Source organism: Bos javanicus, chromosome 10, assembly GCF_032452875.1.
Source record: "Bos javanicus breed banteng chromosome 10, ARS-OSU_banteng_1.0, whole genome shotgun sequence".
NCBI classification, from domain to species: domain Eukaryota; kingdom Metazoa; phylum Chordata; class Mammalia; order Artiodactyla; family Bovidae; genus Bos; species Bos javanicus.
The window spans coordinates 44,369,456-44,386,874 of NC_083877.1; the positions used below are offsets into that span (position 1 = coordinate 44,369,456).

General features: G+C 36.2%; 2 protein-coding genes across 2 annotated transcripts in view; one reads left to right on the forward strand and one right to left on the reverse strand.

Moving 5' to 3' along the window:
- The first annotated feature begins 252 nt into the window (after positions 1–252).
- Positions 253–14,863, forward strand: RTRAF (RNA transcription, translation and transport factor). Its single transcript, XM_061430985.1, has 8 exons — positions 253–422; positions 2,160–2,284; positions 5,084–5,183; positions 9,343–9,432; positions 10,327–10,415; positions 12,444–12,512; positions 14,387–14,435; positions 14,543–14,863. The coding sequence occupies exons 1-8, from the start codon at positions 362–364 to the stop codon at positions 14,695–14,697; spliced, it is 738 nt and encodes a 245-aa protein (XP_061286969.1). The 5' UTR covers positions 253–361; the 3' UTR covers positions 14,698–14,863.
- Positions 14,864–14,971: 108 nt separating this feature from the next.
- The window catches only part of NID2 (nidogen 2), a 92,770-nt gene continuing 90,322 nt past the window's right edge, over positions 14,972–17,419 (reverse strand). The window contains exons 18-20 of the mRNA XM_061430984.1: positions 16,756–16,879; positions 15,911–16,020; positions 14,972–15,664 (exon numbers count right to left, since the gene is read on the reverse strand). Coding sequence (XP_061286968.1) covers positions 15,654–15,664; positions 15,911–16,020; positions 16,756–16,879 — 245 coding nt within the window. The 3' untranslated portion in view covers positions 14,972–15,653. The remainder of the gene's footprint in view (positions 15,665–15,910; positions 16,021–16,755; positions 16,880–17,419) is intronic.

Sequence of the window (17,419 nt, forward strand, 5' to 3'; positions counted from 1 at the left end):
GAAATTCTAAGGATACTGTTCTCTGCGTGCTGTTATCAAGACCGCGAAGAAAGCAAGCGGTAACTATGTTTCTCAGGTGCTCTCTGCCTATTGTTCCACTAGAAAGCTGACAATAAAGTTTATTTAAGCGTCGACGTGCCCCGACGTGGCCCCGCCTCCTCAGCCAAAGCCGCGATTGGTGGGCATTGTCCGGCGGCTGCCGTTCCTAAGCCACGATTGGCTGAGGCCGCCGTCATTTCAGAGCTCCCGGCACCCGCCCGCCTTCTCGCCGCGTCACCCGTGTCTGCGCCTCCTACTCCTCCTTGCCTCGCCTCGCTTCTCCCGGCCGCATCCCGCGGGACCGGAGCGAGCAGCGGGGACCATGTTCCGACGCAAGTTGACGGCCCTTGACTACCACAATCCTGCCGGCTTCAACTGCAAAGGTGAGGAGGCGGCCCCAGGCCCGCAGCGCGTCCGTGAGCGGCCGGCCGCCGCTTTCTCAGCGCCCGCTTCTGGGCTCTCCACCTGGACCGTCCGCGGCCTTGTCTCCCCGGCGCCCCTCTCCTCCCGGCCCCGAATACCTATGCTTTCTCCCATCCTTCATCCGCTACCCACTCTTGCCTCGGCATCGCCACTTTCTGCACTTGCTGAACTCCAGACACCACCCCCACAGCCCTCGCCCGCACCCTCAGCACTCTAGAAGGAAAGTCTGCGCTTTTTAGCCCTTCAGCCCCGTGTTTCACGGGTGATTGGGTGATACCCTGAGCACCTGCTGGGGGTCGGCACAGTGCTGAATTCTAGGAAAATGCTGAGTAACTTGAAGACTCGTTTAGGGAACTAGGGAGAGGACGGGGTAGGAGTAAGGGCAGTCAGAACCCATCCAGCAGTTTGAGCCCAAGACAAAATGAAGTCCAAGACTGACAGTGTTGGGGTGAGCGCGTGTACTAACGAGCTAATTACAGTGTGGGGGTTGTGGCGGGGGGAAAGTTAATAGACGAGCGGGGCGGGTGAATTGTAAATACAAAGGTATTTGGGATTTCACAGCTTGAAACTGTAGAAAGTATTAAGATTGCTACCCACTGCTACTCACCTGCCGCCCACCACTACTTATTTTCTTCCAGAATTCTTGGCCGGTGGTAGATTAAGTTTGAAAGGGATCAAGTAACACCTGAGATGTTAAGACCATTGTGTATTCTCAAGATTTGGGGAAGCCTAAATTTGAACTCAAGCTTGAATTTGGAAATTGAAGATGACAGTGTTTTGTCATCTCCTGTAGAAGCATGTCAACTTACAGAATCTTGTTTTTCTGCTTTGCCTTTTATTTAACAAAAAAGGTTCAGTAGGAATAGAGCTTAGATCTGGATTTGAAACTTTGAGCCTCAACTTTTCACTGGTAAAATGGGAATATTACTTACCTCAAAAGCATATGGAAGGATTAAATGAAACAACATACACACTATTCAATGAATGTGTTTAATGTCCTTAATACCAAATGACAGTGATAGTCGGTATCCTTGTTCTGATCGCCATTTAATTTCTTGTACTTTATTGTTGCTATTAATTTAACCTTGCTCAGTCCTTTCTCCCCCTCTTCCTCGCAGGAACTGAAATAATAACTGACACTTAAGTAGCAAAATTGTGTGCCAGGCACTGTTTTTATTCTTATTTTATTTAATCTTTCATAACAAGCCTATGAGTTAAGTCCCCATTTTGTAACTCAAGAATCTGAGGCACAGAAAATTTAGTTAATTAGCCCAGGTTCACACAACCACTAAATTTCTGGAGCCAGAATTTGAATTCAGGCCAGGATATGAACAAAAGTTAATCCAAAGTCTGTACATTCAACTTTTACTTCAAGCAGCTCAAGTAATTTATGATTTTGTAGTTTTTTTTTTTTTTTTTTTAATTCCACAAGACTATTTGTGGAGAAGGAAGTGTTTTACCTGGTTCTTCTCATGGGCGTCCCTTGTGGCTCAGCTGATAAAGAATCCGCTTACAATGCGGGAAACCTGAGTTCGATCCTTGGATTGGGAAGAACCCCTGGAGAAGGGAAAGGCTACCCATTCCAGTATTCTGGCCTGGAGAATTCCATGGACTGTATAGTTCATGGGCTGGCAAAGAGTCGGACATGACTGAGCAACTTTCACTTTATTGTGATTTATATGGTGTTTTTATTACAGATGAAACAGAATTTAGGAACTTCATTGTTTGGCTTGAAGACCAGAAAATCAGACACTATAAAATTGAAGACAGAGGTAATTTAAGAAACATCCACAGCAGTGACTGGCCCAAGTTCTTTGAAAAGGTAATAAATTAGAAAGTAAAATATACCGAGAGCTTGTCTATGAAGACAGCTTTTAAAATAATATAATTTTTCTTTTAAAATAATATAGCCGGATAAAACATCCACAAAACTTATTTGCAGGGCAGGAAGAGAGATGCAGACTTACAAAACACACTTTTGAATACAGCAGGGGAAAGAGAGGGTGGGACAGATTGGAAAATTAGGATTGACATATATACACTACCATGTGTAAAGTAGATACTGGGAAGTCAGTGTATATAGTGCAGGGAGCTCAAGTCAGTGCTCTGTGATGACCTAGATGGGTGATGAGTGGAGTGGGGGGTCGCGTAGGAGGGAGGTCCAAGAGGGAGCAGATACACACACACACAGACATAACTAATCATTGTACAGCAGAAACTAACACAACATTGTAAAGCAATTATACTCCAAACAATAATAATAATAATCAGTGTTAGAAAAGCTTGATTTCAGGGATATAACTTTTTTTTTTTAACCATATTTTTAAAGCATATTATCTCTTCCTACCAAGCATTCAGTATTAGATAGAAACAGTATGGTGAATCATCAGGCATGAGGGTGGGGGCAGGAATATAGGGGATAAAGAGTTTGAGCTTGATCCAACTAGGGAGTTCTCACAGTTTTAGGTGATATGACTGGACTAATGTTGCCAATTCTCAGCTTTCCCAACCAGTCCCTGGCTTCTTGAAACTGTCAGCCTTAAGCTAATGTATCTGGAAAGCAGGCCCTTATCCCCAGTACTTAGATGAGTGCCTGACATTCAACGGAAAGACCTGTTTCTTTCATGAAAATATATATTTATAAGTGTGTATTTGTATACATATATGTTATGAATATAAATGAGTGAATGTATAGCAAAATTTATTCAAATCCTCTAGGGCCCTGTACCTGACTAGCAGGCTGCCCATTGAAAACTAACTTTATAGACTATTAACTAATAAAAGTAATGGCACAGTTAGACACTCAAAGAAAAGAAATAGTGTACTCCAAAAAACAGAGACTTCCTAATTAAACAGGGACACATATTATATAAATAGTAAAAATGGCCAAAATCAGATTTTTTTATATTACATTAAAAGTGTAGCCAAAATAGTATTAAGACATTATTAACATGATTGAAAACTAAGGTTCTCTTGTGTTTGCTTATATTTAACATACACAGCTGTCCTTTTTGTGTACAATAGAAATAATACTTTTTTAAAAACTGTATTATTTTTGTGGGTAGAATAACTTTTTCATTGACCTAGTTTAATTTTAGTAACATTTTTGCAGAAAACAGAGTTTTTTCAAATTAGAGTAAAAATTACATTTTACACTATCATTATATTAAACATTTTTATCAGCTCTGTTACTTTGATGAGATCTTTTTCTTTTAAGAATTTGAAAATGATTTAATTTTTCATTGAGTGGAACAGAGTGTTTAGGTAGCTAACTTTCTCTTTTTGTGGACTAGGGAATTGTGTAAGCTACATACTATCTCTGTGACAATGAGTAAGTTTATTAACCTTTCTGTGGCTTGAGATTTTTATCAATAATTGGGGATAACAGTGGTATCTTATCTCAGGAGTGGCATATTGTTCATGAAATATACCTATGAGCCTGTCACAGAGGTGCCTGGCCCATCGCAAGTGCTATATTTGTTGATATGCCTGCTTCTGCTACTAATATTGGTACCACTAGATCATTTTCCTTTACCCTTCAAAAGTATATTTTGAAATTTTTGACAGACTTGTTAAGACTTTGAAATACATTATTAGAATTTTATATTTGCTTTTATCACATTTTACTTAATAGTCTACTCGTGTACAAGACGATACAGAGTTCCACATGTGGGAGGGTGTTGAAGAATAATCAATTTTCCAATGAAAAAGACCCAGAAATGACAGTAAAGTAGTATAATCTAAAGATAAATATATTGGAACTTACACAGATACTGTCCTTAAGGTGGTCTCTTTGGAATGATGATGTCATTGCTTAAAGCATATTTAGAACTTCTTTTGGAATCAAAAGATTTAGATCAGGAGACATATTTTGAATATTGGCAGTTTTTTATACTTTGAAGGTGGGTTTGCTTTTTGTATCATGACTAAATCTTGTGAATGAGGTGCTTTTTTTTTTTAAAAAGCAGGTGAATAAAATTTTTGGTTAGAAAATAAGGTATGGTTAAAAAGTGCTGATTCATTAGATATCCCCCAAAGGATTTCCAGAAGGTTTGAGTTATAGCATTGTTGTGGGATTAGATTTTAAGCTCCTGAGACATTTACTTTAAGGACATGCTTATTTGAATATATCGCTTCTGATGTTTATTCAAAACACCTGTGTGTCACATAGCTTACTCTCTTGGAAGCATTCCAAAATATGAAAGCTAAGGTTTAGATAATAATTGGGTTTTGTTTTTTGATACATGTTTTTATTTAACTACTCTGTGTATTGAGACCTAGAATCATGGTTTAGATTCAGGTCCCTGATTTAAGTTGTGTAACTGTCAAGAAGTGTTGACCTATAGGCTTCGGTTTTCTCATCTACAAAATGAAGTTATTGTAGATCAGTGATGCCCTGTCTGGAATCTGCAAAAGTAAAACTTTCATAAAGCATGATGGGAGTACTTAATTTCTTTCCTAAAGTAGTATATACTTAAATGGGTATAATTGCATCAAAGGTTTAGTAAAATAAATGTTATAAGAAATTCGTGAGAGATAAAAACTCAGGTCTCTTAGTTCCACCATGTTTTATTTTGTGACTTTATAGTAACAATGAAGCAATTTTCCTTTTCCTTCACAGTATCTCAGAGATGTTAACTGTCCTTTCAAGATTCAAGATCGACAGGAAGCAATCGACTGGCTTCTTGGCTTAGCTGTTAGACTTGAGTATGGAGATAATGGTATGTTTTTTGTTTTTATTTTATTTTATTTATTTATTTTTTTAATGGTATGTTTTGTGCGGAATATATTGTTTTAAAGAGAGGGAGAGAAAGGGTGGGAAAGGAGGGTAAAAATGTAGGGAACTTGCCCATTTGTCTTAGATTGTTTTACCTTTGATTCGTTTTCAGTTTTGTACATCCTCATCTCACTTTACAGTATCTGATTAAAATTTTACTTTTTGTTTGTAGTCATTCTAGATTTTCTTTTTTAGAATTTGAAGGTGATGTCCTCTTACAAAGTCACATCACTTCAGTGAATTTGCCGGCTTGGCACAGTCTGCACCTTAGCCTTCAAGTTCATTTGTTGCTACTGTCCCAGGATTGATAGGATTTCAAGTCTTGGGTGCAGCAGCCAGTTTCACTGGAGACTGAAATATACATCTAATGCAAATATGCACTATAAGCCAAAATATATTTATTATTCATGTTTAACATTTTATTACACATACTTGTATCATTGGAATATTTTGAATATTAGTACTTATCGTGAAAATAGTTTTCCAATAAACCATTTTCTCTCATTAGGCCATTTCATTTTGAAAGGCCTGCTAACATCTAAATCTAAGATCTGATTATCTTATTTTATCTCCATCCTCTGCATTTATGTTCTCTTTCTTGGGACTATCAGTTCCAGTCTTAATCATTCGCTTTTGAAGCCTTTTTAATGCCTTTTGTTGTTTAGTCTCTTAAGTCATGTCTGACTCTCTGGGAATCCATGGACTGTAGCCCACCAGGCTCCTCTGTCCATGGGATTTCCCAGGTAGGAATACTGGAGTGGGCTGCCATTTCTCGCTCCAGGTTTAGTTTCAGTGTCTTTGGCCCCTCTTTTCTTCCCATCCATCTTTTCCTTTGTCTGCTGTATCTTTCCTTCTCCATCTCCACTGCCGTCACCCAAATTCTAGCTCTTGTCCCTTTCTCCTGAGATTATCATAACACCTTTCATAGTAGTCTCCCATCTGTGTCACCCTCTGTTTTCATCCACATGGCCCCCACCAAGCTAATTTTTTGAAACATAAATGTTTTAGGATTCTACACTTTGTCTCCAAAGAATAGTTCCTTTTATATATTCACAAACACCATTGCTTTCCCATTTTCTACAAAAGGAATTCCAGGCTCCTTAGCATGATATCAAAGCCTTTAAACTAGTATTCATATACTTGCCACCCCAGCCAAACTGGAGTAATGCTGTTTCCTCTTTCCACCTCCTTTTTCCCCCCTTCTTTCTTTGCTTTCACTTTTCCCTTGGCTAATATGCCATTTCAGTCTATCTCTACACACATAAATCCTGTCTGTCCTTGTAAGATCCAGCTCAAATGCCAGCTAGCAGCAAATGATACTTCCTTGTTAACTTTCATAACTTTTACCTCAATAACTTTTTAGATCATTTGCACTTTTCATTTTGCTCATGTTACTTGCCTCACTAAATTGTAAGCTGATACTCAGCTTTGTTTTCTACATGGTACCTCTCTTAATTTCCTGTTGCTGCTGTAACATATTGCCATAAACTCAGTGATTTAAAAGACAGTATCTTACAGTTTCGGAGGTCAGAAGTCCAACACCTGTATCAGGACTGAAGTCGGTTTGTCGACAGGGTTGGTTTGTTTTGGAGGCTCTAGGGGAGGATTCATTTCTTTGTCTTTTCCGTCTTCTGGAGGCTGCCTGCTTTCCTTAACTCTGTTCCCAGTATCTTCAAATCTAGCCGCATAACAAGTTCTAATCTCTGTAATTCTGCTTTCATTGTCACGTCTTCTCTGACTCTGACCTTCCTGCCTCCCTCTTCTAAGGATGCTGTGATTTCATTGTGCCCACCTAGATAATCCAGGGTAACCTGCCACCCCCAATTTCAAGGTCCTTAATTCAGTCACACCCACACAGTCCCTTTTGCCATGTAAGATAACATATTCATTACTTCTGGGGATTGCAGTATGGCCATCTTTTGTGGGGAGGGAGCAGTCATGATTCTCTCTGCCACAGTGCCTGACGTAGTTTCTTATGTACAGTAGATGTGCTTATCAATTTTAATAAATCCTTGGTAAGTGCAATATATGAATGTAAGTACAGTTGTTTCTCAGTGATAGCATGGTTTCTTTTAATGTATAAAAAAGCTGAGTTTATATCTGAAACACTGCCCCTTAGCAGTAGGAGGCACTGTTGTTCTCTTACGGCTTTACATTGATGAGTTCATTCTTCCTGACTTTTAAGTTATTTTAAATTTTTATTTTTGATAAATTATAAGTTTTTATTATTTATGCCTTAATATTTTGTAAAGCCTTTAGCTTGCTTGTCAATTAAGGTGATTAAAAGCTAACTTAAGTTCTTTTAACTCTTTTTGATAATTTCAAATTTACAGAAATGTTGCAGGAATAATAAAAAGAATTATTACATACTCAAATTCTGCAGGTGTTATTAACATTTTACTTCATTTGCCTTATCCTTTTCTGTGTATTCACATACTCCTAATTTTTTTCTGAACCATCTGACACTAAATTGTAGATGATTTCTGAAGCACTTAAATGCACATTTCCTAAAAGAAAAAGTCATTGTCTTACATAGCTACAGCATGGTTATCATAATCAGGAGATTAACTTTGATTCTCTGCTGTTGTCTGTAGGTATTACTCACATTTCAGTGTTTGTCTCAGTAATGTTCTTTACGGCAACAACAAGCGAACAAAAACCTCCAAAGCAATCCTGGATTGTGTGTTTTGTTCATTCTCGTTCACCTCTGTGTCCATTCTCCTACACTCTGGAACGATTTACTCAGTCTTTGTGCTTTAGGACAGTGACATTTATTTTGTAGAATGTCCTTCAGTTTGCGTGTGTCTGATGGTTCCTCATGGTTGGGTTGAGAGTTTGTAGTTTGTTAAGAATAACAAAAGTTATGTTGCATTCTTGTAAGTACCTCATATTAGGATGCATGTGTTAGTGATATACCTGAATGTTAGTCATTTTTCTGATCACTTGGGTAAGCTTTCTTCAGTGTAAAGTTACTGTTTTCCCCTTTGCAGTAAATATGTATCTTATTTTTTTCTTTTTGACTTGCACCTCACAGGATGCAAGACCTTGGTTCATCAAACCCCATGCCCTCTGCAGTGGTAGACCAGAGTCCTAGTCACTGAAATTTCTTAGATACATATCTTGGAAAAGAGATACTTTGAGATGATTTCTCTGTGCTTTTCCTCCTTAAATCTTAGCTTTAGTATCCATTTGATGATTCTGGCCTGAGTCAATTATTATATTGATTATGATGGCCAAAAGGTGTTTTTCTGATGCCATCATTCTTCTACATTTTTTTTGGCTTTCCACTGAAAGGCCTTTAAGAGCAGTTCCCTTCTTACCAGTGTATGTTTTTATTCAAATCAGTGTAGATATGTGAATTCTTATTTTACTCAGTGGGTTTTAATCCTTATTTGTCATCGTGTATTTAAATGTTTGTTCCAGATTTGGCTAGTGGGGACTCCTTTCAGCTAACTTCTGTCTGACTTAAATTTTAATGCTTTTATTCCCCCCCCCCCTTTTTTTTTAAGCAAATCATAAAAGCACTATAGCCAAAGATGGCTTTGGGGGCATTAAATTTAGTGAATTACTATTAAATATTTTTATTTGTAAAATCTTAAAATACTATTTTTCAAGTAAAGCTAATAAAATCTATTTTTGGAATTCTGCATTTTACGACTCAAAGTTTAGCTTTGTGTATCATGGTGTATTTGAAGTGCTGTTTTTTCTAGAAAGCAAAGTTTTTGATTCTGTATACAGCATTCAAAAGAAGATTTGAGAAGAAACTTCTTAGTAAATTTGTATTTAACCTCATGTGACTTATATTTACCCACCTCCCATTCTTCCCCTCCCAACTTTCAGAGGAAGCTGAAAAGCAGACTCTCAAAATTTAGATACCAAAGAAACGTTAATGAAAAGGTATTTGTGTTAGATAATCATTTTACCTTAATTAAAACAATAAACTACTCATATTGTCTTGTAGAGTTTTTTAATAGCAAAAAGTAATTTTGAATGGATGAGTTGTCTGTGCTTACAACCAATTTGGCTTAAATTCAGTAAATAAGCAGTGTTTGTTTTACCTTAAGTTGAAGTCCTACAAATTGTATTTTTCCCTGTCTTTACAGCTGAAAAATACAACAAGGACTTGGTACCTGATAATACAAAAAATGCTGACAATGCAGCTAAAAATGCAGAGCCATTGATCAATTTGGATGGTAAGTTTATAAATGCATAAAAATTATCAACATTTTTGGTTTCTTAAATGTTTTTTACTTCTAGAATGAAGTCTGGGTGTACTTGGTTTTAGTAGATTAAGAATGTTTCATGGAGACAGACATTTGTGTTCATATTTTTGTATTCTTTATGCTGTTTTTTATTGTTGTGACAGTGTCCTTTCTCCCTTATATAGTTGAGTACCTGAAATTTAAAATGCTGTGCTTTCATCTGTCCATAGTAACTTGGGTAATTGATTTGTGTTTAATCATAGTGGTGATTGCTTTCCTAGGTGCAGAAAATATTAATCTAATGACTATGAAACAAGTGTTAAAATTTTTCATTTTTGTAAGTCCCAGATGTCTTTAAGTAGTTCTTTCTCCATTTAAAAGTATGACGATTCTAATTACTTAGGTTATGTTAAATATTCTTTTGCTGACTTATGGTGACCTGTTATTTATGAGTTACCCCTATGAATTAATAAGCTGCTTGGACACTCTAGGGCTGCTGCTCGGAGAAAAGGTTTTGGGAAAACTGTCCTTTGAAGGGAATCTGTGTATTAAAATTAATAGCTTTAAAAAAAAAATTAATAGCTTTTTGAGAAAAGTTAATTAAAAGTGGTACATAAATGGGCCTTGCAGAGAAAGTTACAGGACAAACCTCATGTGAGTTAGTCATTTATTGGGTTGTTCACTTTGGTTGATTAGTAGGAAAACCATTGATCTCATCAATTTACCTAATGATGATGCCCCATACTACTTTTGTCAGCATTAATTTTAGAAATTAAGAGAGTTTTTTGTTACTAGAAAATAAAAATGTTTTTAATATATGCTTACATTTATGTCTGTAATTACATGCTTACAGAGCTATAAGTTTCCATTTTTAATCTTTTATAGTAAATAATCCTGATTTTAAGGCTGGTGTAATGGCTTTGGCTAACCTTCTTCAGATTCAGCGTCATGATGATTACCTGGTAATGCTTAAGGTCAGATTCATATTTTTGATTCATACATGTAACAATTTTAAAAACTCATTTTCTAAGTAATTACATATTTATATATAATTTTTAAAATCTTCATTTTCTAAAAATAATTGTTTGATATTTAAAGCTATGGTTGAATGAGTAAAATGTGGAGGAATGTAGGACATAAACCGGATTTAATTAGTTCATTGGTTTTAGATTACCTAACAACCAATATCAAAGTATTTACTATGTACCTGCCTCTGTGCTAAATCTTTTGCAAAGATGATCTCATTCAGTCTTCCCAACAATCCTAGAGGTAGTTAACTGGTATCTTTTAAAAAATATGTATATGAAGAAACAGACTGAACGATAATAGATAAATAATGTTCAAGCTGACACAGAAAATGATAGGATTTAAAATAGACACTTGACCTTAAACTAGACACTTGGTCCAATCTTCCTCCTGTATCACCCCACCTCTTTTTAATTAGTCCTTCTAAAGATTCATGGTCGATAATTCATTAAGATCATGGAAAATGCCAAACTAGTAAATGGTGCATTTGGTCAAAGATATATACCCCCAAGTCTCTCTGAGGAATGAATGTTTCTGTCCTCCAAGCCCCCCGTCCTAAATAGGCCATTCAGTTCAATCCTTCCATCAGGGAATCTGATGGTCTGAAAGATATGTATTATTTCTGAGAGGAAAATCTATTCTTGCTTCAGACAGTTCATGTTGAGTAACTATGATAGTCTTGTGGGGGAGGGGCAAGGGAGTGGTCCTTAGGATACCAGATTTGGAAGTTATTTTAGAAATTATTATTGATTTCTATGAGACAGAGCTTTAAATTACTTTAAGCCACTTTTCAGGAAATTAATTTCACTCTCCCCACAAGAGATTAAGCCATAATTTATTCTCCTTTTTAGAATTATATTAAGTGACAATTGTAAGAAGGGGAAGACTATTCTATTCCTAGATTATTGTAATTCTTTCTGCTGAATCTGAATGTTTAACTTGGATCATCTCAACTCCAATTGGATGCCAAGAGACAAAAGTTGTTTTTAGTGAAATTTAGCTCTTTCAAAGGCTTGTTCCTTTCTTGGGCAATTACAGAAATTATTTTGGAATGGTTCTACAGTGGTTGTGTCAGCCTTAATCATAAACTTAGAGAGAGGAAAATAGTGTATTTGGGATGCTAAAGTATAAGTCAATTATAATCAAAAACTATAAAATTCTAATCCTAACTGCATGTTTGTTCTTTTGAGTTAATTGAAGCAAACAGTACATGACAATATGGACATCCTCATAGGTTTGCTAGGTGTGAGAATCAGTGCATTAACTGTTTGGCAACTGGACTATGTAATATATTTGCAGTGACTGTTAGATTGGTTTAGTTATTTTGCAAATGTATTTTTCCAGGTTTTTATTATTAAAAATAATTCTTCACACTTTTCACTTATTTTGGGGTTTTCACTATGATTCACTAAAATTCCTTAAAATCTTTTCGAGTGTGTGCAAGTATATGTCTGCACTTGTGTCTGCAGTGATAAAATGTGTTGATAATGAAAAAATGTGTCCTATGAACAATCTGAAAAAATGTTACTATAGTGAAGAACCCAAGGACAGTATTATACACTACTCTTTGTGTCAAAGATTGTGTGCATGCACACACGCATGTGCATATCCCTGGTGAGCTTGTAATTTGTTAGAGACTTTGTGAGTATGTAGAAGGATCTGCTAGCAATAATTGTTTTCTGAAACGATAACTGAGGCTTGGATAGAAAGGAGACCTTTATTAAAAATGTTTACCACACACAAATTACTTATTCAAAAAATGTAATTGTTATGAACATCATTCCACATTATTAAATGTTAAAAGTGAAAACTTTCATTACATTAGCTGTTTTATTTATTTTTAACTTGCTGGAGAGTTTGGTACTGAATTAAGTATTTCTAATTTCATCATATTGAGCATGCTTATTCTATATATTGAGAGAAGAAAAGATAACAGCCAATAAAAAGTAAAAATAATATTTTGGGGGATTTCTTAGGCAATTCGCATTTTGGTCCAGGAGCGCCTGACACAAGATGCAGTTGCTAAAGCAAATCAAATGAAAGAGGTACGTTGTTTTTCTTAATCTAAATAAATTCTAAATTATTACTGAACATTTTTTTTGGAGTTTGAACTTTGCTTGACAATGCTTAAGATATTCTGTGTTAGAACTGCCCAGAGAAAGTACTTCAGCAGGGTGGAATTAGATTCTTAAGCAAATTGTACCAGTCATATTTGAGTGAAAAGTGAACTTCACATTTATCTCACTTCATTACTTTTAAGAAGCTACCAGTAGCACATTTACAGCCTACCGGTAGAAAACCACTGTGTGCGCTCAGGTAATTTAAAAGAACTTACCCTTGTGAAATTTACTGGGTTATTTTGACTAACTACTAGAAAACAGGACACACCTCCTCTTTGTTACTCGTTAGTTTTCCTTTTCTACATAAATCTTTATCTTCACCCTTTTGTTTCTTCAGAGAAATCTCATTTCCTACCATAAACCATGATAAAGTAACTTGTTCATAATTTTAGGATAGTTTCAGATGAATTGTACCAAAAATCCAAATGTCCCTAAAGTCTTCTTGAGTATGGGTCAGTGCAGACAGTGTCCTTGGGTTAGCAGCTGCAGATATCTGATAATGCCCCTTCCTGCTACATAGATGAATGTCTTGGTTACAGTCTGTATTCTGAACCCTGGTCCTTCGGTCATGCCTCCCTCACCCTCTAATTCCCCAGTGTCTATTGTCCTCTGACCTCATCTTTATCAAAGCCCAGTAGTTTTGAAAGGTTATTAATGCCAGGGCAGGGTAGTGCCCCTCTGAAAGACACTCGGTTTCTTTTAAAGGTTCTTATTGGCTTATTAATTATGTATGAATCAGGCCACTGGAAATTAAAGATCAGCTTATTTCACCCCCACTACAGAACAAACAGTAAATTGTTTTGGCATAATAAAATCATTCATAATCATTCAGCAAAACTATGCCTTTGGTTTGGAAGGCAGTGCAAATAAGGCTGTAACCAAATAATCTTTGCTTTTATTTGCCAAGTGAAATTCAGTTTATTTTCAGTGTTCCAAATAAATCCTAACTTCAGTGTCATCTCAGAAGATACTGTGCTACTATAATAACAGTGGAAGAGTTCTACAGTTTCTTGTTTGCACTCATTCGGTACACTGGATTTGGGGCATGAAGTGAGAAGTGACAGTTTAGCATTTGTAACATTGAAAGGATTGACTTTAACTGGTAATGATTTTATACAGTATATAATAAGCAGAAAGTCTAAACCGCCTTCCTTATTTTTGATAGTTATTGTGAACTTTATATGGTTTGGCATCATACCAAAGATGGTGATTATGATACAGTGCTGACTGGTTAAATGGTTTAGATTCTGTTCATTTTCCAAGACCATTTCAAAATAACTTTTAAATAATATACAATCTGATAAATGTCATAACCATAAAAAAGTTATGTATATTTTAGAGTTGTACAGTTCATAAAGACAAATTGATATGCTCAAAGTTGAAGAAGCTCATGAATGGAAGTAATCCTGTTTGTTCTGTACACTGGCTGCTTACTGTCACTAAAGTGGGACAAGAGCAGCTCTGTCAACCTTTGCTCCATAGCTGTAATGATAGCACTGCTGCAGAAAGGAGCTATGCTTTTATAGTGCCTGGTTTTAAAGGATTGGATTGTGTTATGAAACTAGCTTCTTACTACATGGAAAAAGCCTTTTTTGGGTTTTGTTTTGTTTTTTTTTTTTTTTGGTAGTAGGAAAAAAGTCACTCATCAAAAGGCATATTTAAAGAGAAAATTCTCAGGCACCTTGCCACTGCAGCTAGAAGGGCTAAAATAACAAACTAGCTAGCTGCTTTTCAGTTTGAGGTAAGAAAATAGACATGTATCACTATATATAGTCTGATTTTTGTCCTTTTTCCTTAAGGGCTTGCCTGTTGCCTTAGACAAGCATATTCTTGGTTTTGACACGGGGGGTAAGTGATTTTTAATTCAAACTTTTGAGAGACTTGGTGATTATTTGGGGGAAGTGAGTGAATAAATGCAAAAGTTACTGATTAATGCAGTGTTTCTTATGAAACAGATGCAGTTCTTAATGAAGCTGCTCAGATTCTGCGATTGCTGCATATAGAAGAGCTCAGAGAGCTACAGACGAAAATTAATGAAGCCATAGTAGCTGTTCAGGCGATTATTGCTGACCCAAAGACAGACCACAGACTGGGAAAAGTTGGAAGATGAACATTTTAGGATTTCAGCTTCTCACCTACTTAGTACAATTGGGAACCATGTAAGCTTTGGCATGTGTTTGGAAATGTCATGTTTTCAAGGGAAGAATCCCAGAAAATTGACTATGTTCTAGAGATTTACCATCATTGCTTTTTCTTTAATAAAGTTGGGAAGGCGATTTTTTTTTTGGCTGTGTGTTATGTATGGCTGCTTTCTGCCTTGTGGTTTTAAGTTCATGCCACCCCCCCAACTTCATTATAGACAACACAAATCCTTAAGTCATAGGAAAACTTAAAAATATATTTTATTGGAGTAATCTAGAAAATTTGAGAACCGTTACATCTTTGGTATTTATATATAAATGTAATCTCGTGGGTAATCCTATAGAGGGACTTACAGGATCAGAAAATACAAATTGAAACATTCTAGCACCTTTTAATATAAATAGAAATGCATTGATGTAGAGGTAAAAAAAAAAAAACCCTTAGAACTTTTTTTGGGAAACTATAAATAAGTTGGTTATTTCCCATCAGTTCTGCATTAACCTTCTCTTAACTATGTCAGGGTTTATGATCTTTTAGGATTGTATTTTTATACTGATCACGTGTGCTTTAATTTCTGTCCAGAAAGCAAAAATCAGATTTAGGGTCTCAGCGTGCTCTAATTGGTTCTTAGTTGAATGAATTTGACCTTTTAAATATGATATAAATGTTTATGGAAAGTTGCTTATAAGCAACAATTAAAATTCTGTTGCCTTTTTTAATCTTGAAATAACTTGTTTTTTAAAAATACAGTAGTAAGGATTGAGGTATAAACTTTTCACAAAATATACTTAGTCTTTTTGCCTGAAAATGTTCATCTTGTATGTCCAGGAACTTCTAATGGCCAATTCCTTCTTCACTTTCACCTTTGTTCCTGGTAAATGTTCTTTAGGGTCCAGATTCCAATTGTAAACTCCAAGTCCATATTTACTTTCTTCCTGTGGAGGGAGGGAACAGTATGTGAGTATTTTATATCTACTTTGCAACAGCAAGTCTTTTTAAAGGGGAAATAAGCTTGGTAGACTTAAGGTAGCAGAATGGTCACCCCTATGTGTTGGCCAGGAGCTTTTCTAGCTCAGAATGGCTCTCACTGGTGGTGGCAGCAGGCCAAGGGTGATCAGCTACTAGATCTATCCTCTACTCAGCTGATCCAAAAGGAGCTAGCTGCCTGAGCAGCTGTTTACCTGGACAGTAGGGGTAGACTGCAGTTATCCCATAGAGGTGAGATCGCTGCTCTGGGAGATACTCATCAGTAAACTGGCCGGTATCTCTGTTTACTGCTATAACACCGTCCCTGGTAACAGAAAGGAAGAGTGAATTCATAGGATTAAAGACTGAGTAGAAAAAGTCAGTTTATCAATAAGTGAAATCTCTGCCAGACTTCTCAAATACATTTTTAAAATTAACTGTGACTTGTGACTCGGATTCTGAAGATCTGTCTGTATCAGTGATTCTCAAAGTAGTCCTCAGATCTACATCATCTGGGAACTGGATAGCAGTACAGATTCTTTGGGCTCCTACTCAGATTCTAGAATGGGACTGATCAATATGCTTTGTCAAGAGCACAGGATAATTCTGATGTCATGCTACAGTTTGAGAACCACTGTTCAAATCAGAATTGCTGGGGGTGGAGTGGAAGGACATACACTTATTTTTAATGCTTCCCAGTTCCTCTTAGCAAACTAGTGTAAGGTGTAGTATTTTTCATTCTCCTGGGGAGCAACTAATATGTCCATGTCATTTTTTATTCTCTGAAGATCAGACTAATGTCCTTGCTTTTTGGATAGTTTATTACCAAATAGTATTGCTCACATGTAGCTTAAAAATGGCAGACCTCATAAATTTCTGGGTGATATAAAAGTCTTCAGTAACACTTGAAGAATGTTATGTACTAATGAAGAAAGAATGAAAAAAAAACCTTAAGCATAGGGCTTAATTACTAAAGTCACTTACTAACGTGGTACAACAAGTGCTGTCTCCTCCAGGACAGTTTGCCTTTTCAGGCTTGTCCAGAGTGTGTCAGGCTTACCTTCTCCAGTCGGTATGGTAGAAGTGATCTGCGTAGCTCACAATGTTGAAGGGGTAGTTGAGGTTGTTTTGAATGACACGCCGTCCAGTTCCATCAGGTAGTATACACTCCAGTTTTTTAGTTCCTTTTAAAACAAAAAGGTCCTTTTATATGATGAAAAAATTCTTTTTCTTTTACCAAAAACAGTGGCAAGTAAATTTATTCTCAGAGAAAACAAAGGTGGAATGTTTTATCACCATTGCAATAATACAAATTAAAAACTGTAAAATTTTCCTGTTCTATTACCAGTCTTCAGTTTGTTTAAGAGCATTCTAGTTTTTACTGGAATTTAAACTCTTAATTCTGTTTTGGAAAACAGGATTGCATTTACAGAAACCTGGCTAAGTTTCTCCCAGAGGAGGAAATAGAGATAAAAGTTAAATCAGTGTTAAAGAAGTCTACCTGTGAGCTCATAAACTGTTAAAATATTTGGATAAATACCTGCCCTTTGTAAGCAATGTATGATAATAGCCAAGGCTGCCTTTTAACTGAAATCCTTTTTTTTTAGACTATATTATTTTCTATGCAGGAATAAAAAGTAAAATACTAGCCTGACTTGTATTTTTCAATGTAAATATTTTAATAGCTAAACAAGGCAAGAATTTCCAAGTGTGACCTCATGGAC

Excerpts from the sequence above, each read along its gene's own strand:
- RTRAF (XM_061430985.1), top strand. The coding sequence starts at position 362 with ATGTTCCGACGCAAGTTGACGGCCCTTGACTACCACAATCCTGCCGGC. Across the intron at positions 423-2,159 it reads TGCCGGCTTCAACTGCAAAG|ATGAAACAGAATTTAGGAAC; the intron begins GTGAGGAGGCGG and ends TTTTTATTACAG. Across the intron at positions 5,184-9,342 it reads ACTTGAGTATGGAGATAATG|CTGAAAAATACAACAAGGAC; the intron begins GTATGTTTTTTG and ends CTGTCTTTACAG.